Raw genomic sequence first — 6,798 nt, forward strand, 5'->3', positions numbered from 1 at the left:
TTAAGAATGTTACTCACTCTGTGGCAGATGAGGGCTCAAGAGTCCCCTGGAGCAGCCTGGCCTCAGCCCAGGAGGCACCCATACATGTGGGAATGGAGAATGGGCTCTCCTCAGATAGGAGGCCATGTACTTGGACTGGCTGGACTCAATTTTCAGGCTGGTATCTTAGAGTGACCCAGGTTAAATACAGCCCATGCACAAAGCCACAGCCTGTGGAATTGTTTTTAAAACTCAAAGTTGATCGTTTTCATCATTGGTCCTTGGAAATAAACAAAATGCCCATTTGCCTTTTCTAGACCCAGAGCTTCTCTTTGCTATTTGTGTTTTCCTGTCACTCTTCATAGAAACAGTACAATCCATAGCCCCATTCCTTCCCCTTCCAGCTGCCTCACTATGGCACTGCAGCCACTCCCTACTGCCCAGGCACGCCTTTTCCAAGGGCAAGAGAAGCAGTCTCCTGAAGCCCATCTTCTCTGTGACTGTCTTAGGTGATGCATAGCCCCCTCCATCTTTCCACCCAACAACTTCTTATTCCTGTCCTGCTGCACAGTCCAGAGTCAGGGACCCAATTTGTTTCTTTGTTATTTATGACCTTGTTTAAAGAAAATAAATATTTCCCAACCTTAAAAAAAAAAAAAGAATGTTACTCACAAAAATACAATATAGAACACAAGCTTTATTCATTAGTTTATGCCAGCTGCCTGTGTTGCCCCACATGACTATGGTTGTAATCATTTGAACTGAGAAATCAGTCTTACAAGATGTCTGGATGCATCCTGTGTACATTATAATCTAAATGAATGTATGTCCATACAGTCACATAGATGTGTATGCCTATATGGTCAAATTTATACACATATATGCTTCTTGTTGTTAGGTGCCATTGAGCTGAGTATGACTCTTAGCAACCCTGTGAACAATAGATCTGAACTCTGGCCTGTCCTATGTCATCCCCATCATTTCTGACATAATCGAGCCCATTGCTACTGTCACTGTGTTGATTCATCTCATTAAGGTTCTTCCTCCCTTTCACATGATATCCTTTCCCAAAGAATAGCCTTTCCTAGCAACATGTCCAAAGTATGTGAGACAGAGCTTTGCCATCTTTGCCTGCAAGAAGCATTTTGGTTGTACCTTCTCTAACACATGTCTGTTGGTTCTTTTGGAAGTCCATGAGATATTCAATACTCTTCTCCAACTTTATTCTGTGCTTGCATAAGTGAAGTCTAGAAATGTGATTACCCATTTATTTGCATTAATAGTGGAAAGCATTCTGCCTAGAACTTGGCCAGTGTCTTTCTTTAGTTTATTAGTACTCTGGCCTTTCTGTGTGTATTCTATTAGAGTGATAGATCGGGAGGAGCTGTGCTTGATGTGGCTTCACTGCTTCTCTGTTACACTAGAAAATCTAAAACAAAAGTCTCACATGACTTTTTTTTAAAAAAGAATTAAACTTTTTTTATATTGGTTTGCATATAAAGCTTATATACATTATATTTCACACTATTCTTCATTCACTTTTATTTCATACAATCATTCTCATTATGTTTCATAAAGTCAATCACCACTGAACTGTGTCTACCGTTAGTTACCCTGTCTTTGCAGATCCCTGCCAGATCTTTCCCATTTCCATTACACCCTCCCCACACCTCCCAAATTTTGCAGCACTATGATTTCCCTTATGCCCACTCTCACCCCTCCACTCCCACCCTTTTCCTCCTTGGACCCCCCCCATACACATTTTATTAGTTATTTTCCTGTGTTTATAATGGTCTTATGCAGTATTTGTCCTTATGAGATTTAGTTTACTCAGCATAATGTTCTCCAGTCTCTCCCAAGTTATGCAGTATTTTTTTAATCATTATTCCAGAGTGCTGCCATAGTATTCCATTGGGTCAGTATACCAGATTCTCAGTTTGTTCAATTATGGTTGGCCATTTGGGCTGTTTCCATGTTTGTGTGATGGTGAATAATGCTGCTATGAACCTTGGTGTACAAATTTCCATTTGTGTCTCGGTTCTAATTTCCTTGGGGTATATTTCAAACAGTGGAATAGCTGGGTCATATGGAATTCCTATGATCAGCTTTTTGAGGAAATGCCAAACTGCCTTCCAGAATGGTTGTACCATTTTACAATTCTACAAACCTCTCCACCTTCTCTTCAACGTTTATTATTTACTGCCCTGCTAACCTCTGCCACTGCTACTGAGGTGAGATGGTATCTCATTGTGGTTTTGATTTTTCTGTCTCTCTTACTGCCAGTGATTTTGAGCATTTCATTTATCTCTTGGCCATCCAAATGTCTTTCTCTGTGAAAAGTCGTTACATGTTTCCTGCCCACTTTGTCACAGGACTTTTAAAGTATGCAAAATTTATCATTTTCAAAAGGGAAGGTTGGTTGTTTTAAGAAGCCTGCTTTAGAAAGGAGTAAGATTTCTACATGCAGGTTGTATCTTGATTTTTTACTAAGACTTTTAATTTGTTTAACTAATCATATGTTCACTAAGAGTATTGCAAAACACAATTTATATCTATAGTCATCAAGTTGTGGCCCAGAAAATTTGATTCCTTTTCTTCTCTCCTTGCATGTTCACAGCTGAACCAATGGATGAATGAATTTTGGTTGTGTCATTGTCAGACTTGTGTTTGAACACATTACTGTTTGTCTTGAGCATCTGTGAATGTGAACCTCATTGTCCCTATCAAGAACCCAAATAACTACCCTATTTATTTCTGGTGAAGATCGTTCTTCATACTTTTTATATACAAACACACACACACTGTAGAGAGCAAACATCGTATTATAGTTTTTATTAATTTTCCATTTTTACCTTTTTTTTCTGTTAGAACTTGAAACTGTAATTTATGAAAATGTTTCATCTACTCAAAGTTTTGGTTCCTTTTCTTTCTTTTTCAGGCACATTGCAGAGGGACCATTTTGTCGTTCATAAACACATATGTGGTAGGCAGAAGACTGTTGTCCACCCTCTGCTGCTCTAGGTCCCCTTGTCTTGGAGTACTCAGTGGAGAAGAGATGGACCCCAAAGCTGAAAATTCCCATGTGTGGCCCACATCTGCAGAACACCAACAGAACGCTGCTCAGGTGAAGGATGATCCTCTCCAGCTTTGTGTTGACAGTTGTGTTACACTCAGGTGTAGTGAGCTGGCAGGCCACTGACCTGATTTATTTAGTGCTGCTATCACAGAAATACCACAAGTGGATGACTTTAATAAGTTGAAGTTTATTTTCTTACAGTTTAGGGGACTAGAAGTTCATATTTAGGGCACTAACTCTAGGCAGTGGGTCTTTGTTGGCTCTGGGAGTATGTCCTGTCACCTCCGAGATCTGTAGGCCTTGATTGCTTGGCGAGCTCCATGTTGCGGTCATTAGTCTTCACCTGCATATAGGGGGTTCCAAGTCTAGGGACCCTGGATCCAAAGGATGCACTCTTCACCCTTCTCTTCTTTCTTGATAGTAGTAGGTGCTTTTGATCTCAGCTGGCTTATTTAATCTCTTTTATATTTGAAAAAGAAATTAACTCAAGATACAGTCTTTTCACTTTTGCCCTAGCTCACCCATCTCACTGTCTCTGATCCTGCTTAATTATCATCACAGAGATTAGGGTTTATAACACACAGTATTTTTTAAAAAACACATACAAACAACAAAAAACCCCATCTAATATCTTACATAAGATCACAGAACAGAGGCCAGCTGTATAATACTGAGAGTTGTGGTCTAGCCAAGTTGACATGTGTATTAGGGGACATAATTTAATCTATAAATAGCTCATAAATAACAGCTACTATATAGTAATGAATATTTAGTAGGGGACTGACTTGAACTTGATATAAGGCATAGGCAATGTTTATTTCTTTGAATGTTCCACCAAGATGATTTACTGTGATTTAGAGCCACAGTTAAATTACTACAAGTCTGTTCTTCCTTTTCTGCAACTTGCTGCTGTCATCTTTTACTGTTTTATTTGATGTTACTGGGGCAGGGCACCTTACACTGCAGTTTGTTTCTTCTCTGTTATCTAGCATAGGATTCTGATTCTTCATGTGTATTGAAGTACAGCAGACCTTTGAACAATGCAGGGAGTTGGAAACACTGGACTCCTTTGCCATCTACAGTTTACTGTCATTTCCTGTTGATCCTTGAACAGTTGCAGGAGGCCCATTCAGATGAGAATATTTTCCTGTTGGTGTTTGAGCGAGCTCAAGTGCTGTGAAGTTCCATTTCAACTCTTGTGTGAGGCTGATCAACTTAAACTGTTCCCTTGGGTCTGATTTGTCTCATGGTGCTTTATAGGCATTTTCACAACATGGGAGCTCCTCTCTGTCGTGCTGGGGGAAAGAGACCTCCAGGTGGGCTCTATGGTTGAATCAAATGTTGTTCAAGAGTCAAGTGTACAGAGTATGTCTATGAAGTAAATTACTTTTCTACTGTTTCTTTTTTAAGTCCTTTTAACTTTTAAGTTAAAGTTTCTCATTATCAATAATAAGCTCTGGAGAATGCCATCTCTTCAAAAAGTGCTATCAAAAAGTGCCTCTCTGATTACCCTCAGAACCATTCCCAATGCCATGTGCTTTTTTAAAATTAATTTTCGTTTCCCCATGTGCTTTTGATAAGTTTTAGCAAAGGCAAATGTCTGCATTTTGGGTTTTAGTTTTAGGAAGAGGCAAAAGTCATGTGAGCAATTGTTTATATGTCACCAAAGTAAAAAGTTAATTTTTAAGCAAAATGGTATCATAGTAAGCAAGAAAATTGATCATATAATAATATTTGAAAGTCTGAGTTTAAAGAATTTCTTTTTATTAATAAAAACCCAACTTCTAGAGATGTTTACAGCAGAATAATTGAAAATTCTGTGTTCGGATCCCAGGGGAGCCATATTGAAGGATCCCTTCATATAGTTCCATTTTTAAGTGTGTTTTGTTTTGTCTGTAAACTAGAATGTAACTCATAAAAAGCACAAAACAAGTAGTGGTTGTGATACAACTTGACCAGAGGCCCTATTTGTGGAAATGGACAGTTGCATCTCTTCTCATGGTTCTTTCCCAGCTAATAATTCTAGTCCTGTAAAGTACTGAGCCATCACAGGCACGTGGACAATCTTGCATATCTCTTCTTTGGAAGAAATGTACTAGTCTATAGTTTTTATGCTGATAAACAGAGCTAAATATAAAGTCACAAGATAATGTTATAGCAATGAGAACGTCACAAATAGGAGGTCAGCTACACAATTACTTCACAAGTTAATTGACTCTATGTAGGCATTCATAGAGAGAGGTTTGTTGCATTTATGTGGTACTTCATTATATGTGAGCATCAGGTTTCCTTTACAGGATTAAGTGAGTTTGTATCTTCTTTGGAATATCTCATTCCTATTGTAGAAAATGGAAATAATAAATTAAATTGGCCAAGCTAGTGTAAGAATAAAGGGGTGGGGGAGGGAGCGGGAAGAATAAGGATTCCAGTCTGACAGTACTTGGCCTTCATATCAACAATAAGAGACTTCTTTCCCCAAAGTGCTGTCTGCTCACACACCAATACAAGGTATCAGCTTGTCTGCCAAATTTAGAGCTCCAAATCAACTACTCTGAAAGGATTTCACCACACTAGGTTTCTGCTTCAGTTCCTCAGTTATTTGGGACATGGAGAATTACTCACTTTGATAATAATGAAATAATTTTTCCAAAACCTCTTAATAAGTGTTCCATTAACGTTTTCTATATTTTATTTAGACAAGAAGAAGAGTTCTGTTTATTCATTTATTCAGCAAACATTTACTGGTATGCCTCCAGTCTGTGCTTTTATTATGAAAGAATTTATAGGGGAGAAAAAAAAGTAACCTTGTTTAATGTATTTGCTGAAAGGCAGTTTACAGAGTACTTATTAAGTAGAATTTTCTGTGCTATGTTGAGGGCAGTTTGCCTTTGCATCTAGACATATTTTTTTCATATCACAGAATGGTTGATTTTTGTGTACTGGTAGTATCTTCAGCCAGAAATCTTTAGTTACATTCCCAGGATTGGCTAAAAGCACACTCATTTTCTCCTACCTGTGATATCTGGGTTGGACATTTCAGGCAGAGGGGGATCTAAGGCAGTTGCCTAATACTAAGCAAAGTTTTAAGAGTCTGTTTCCTAGTCACTCTTAAGTAAGTGTGGGTGAAGCTTTATTCATCCCCATTTTTGTTTCACTGGGGAGTATTTTAAAATGGAAAATTCACAAATTAATGCTGTCTTATAAGAGATGCTTCATACATGCCTGCCTTTTGCTCCAGGTGCACTTTGTTCCGGATGCTGGAACTGTGGCTCAGATTGTCTACACCGATGAGCAGGGGCGTCCCCCGCAGCAGGTGGTGTATACAGCAGATGGTGCCTCCTACACGTCGGTGGATGGTCCAGAGCACACACTGGTTTACATCCATCCTGTGGAAGCTGCCCAGGCATGTGCAGGAGTGTTTACTATTTTCTTAATAATTAATTCATTGACTAATCACTTACTTTCTTCTGTTCCACTTTCTGTGCTGGGTGCCAGTGTTACAGAAAATATTGGGACAAGATTTGTGCTTTCAAGGAGCTTATAACTGACTTGACAGAAGATGATTATGTTGTTGTTGTTGTTGTTGTTATGTGCCATCAAGTTGCTTGCGACTCATAGCGACCCTATGTACAACAGCCCTAAACCCTGCTCTATCCTGTGCCAATCGCACTGCCTCTGACACACCCATCTGGATTACCCCAGTCACTGAATCAATCCACCACATAGAGGCCCTTCCCCTCCTG

At 39.1% G+C, this 6,798-nt stretch overlaps 1 protein-coding gene across 2 annotated transcripts in view; it reads left to right on the plus strand.

Annotated features, from left to right (window-relative positions):
* Positions 1 to 3,034: 3,034 nt before the first annotated feature.
* PRDM10 (PR domain containing 10) overlaps positions 3,035 to 6,798 on the plus strand; it is a 136,922-nt gene continuing 133,158 nt past the window's right edge. For both annotated transcript variants that reach the window (XM_006901737.1, XM_006901736.1), the window contains exons 1-2: positions 3,035 to 3,103; positions 6,294 to 6,458. In XM_006901737.1, coding sequence (XP_006901799.1) covers positions 3,035 to 3,103; positions 6,294 to 6,458 — 234 coding nt within the window. The remainder of the gene's footprint in view (positions 3,104 to 6,293; positions 6,459 to 6,798) is intronic.

Source organism: Elephantulus edwardii, unplaced genomic scaffold, assembly GCF_000299155.1.
Source record: "Elephantulus edwardii isolate Elephantulus edwardi_28Jun2011 unplaced genomic scaffold, EleEdw1.0 scaffold00341, whole genome shotgun sequence".
Classification (NCBI taxonomy): Eukaryota; Metazoa; Chordata; class Mammalia; order Macroscelidea; family Macroscelididae; genus Elephantulus; species Elephantulus edwardii.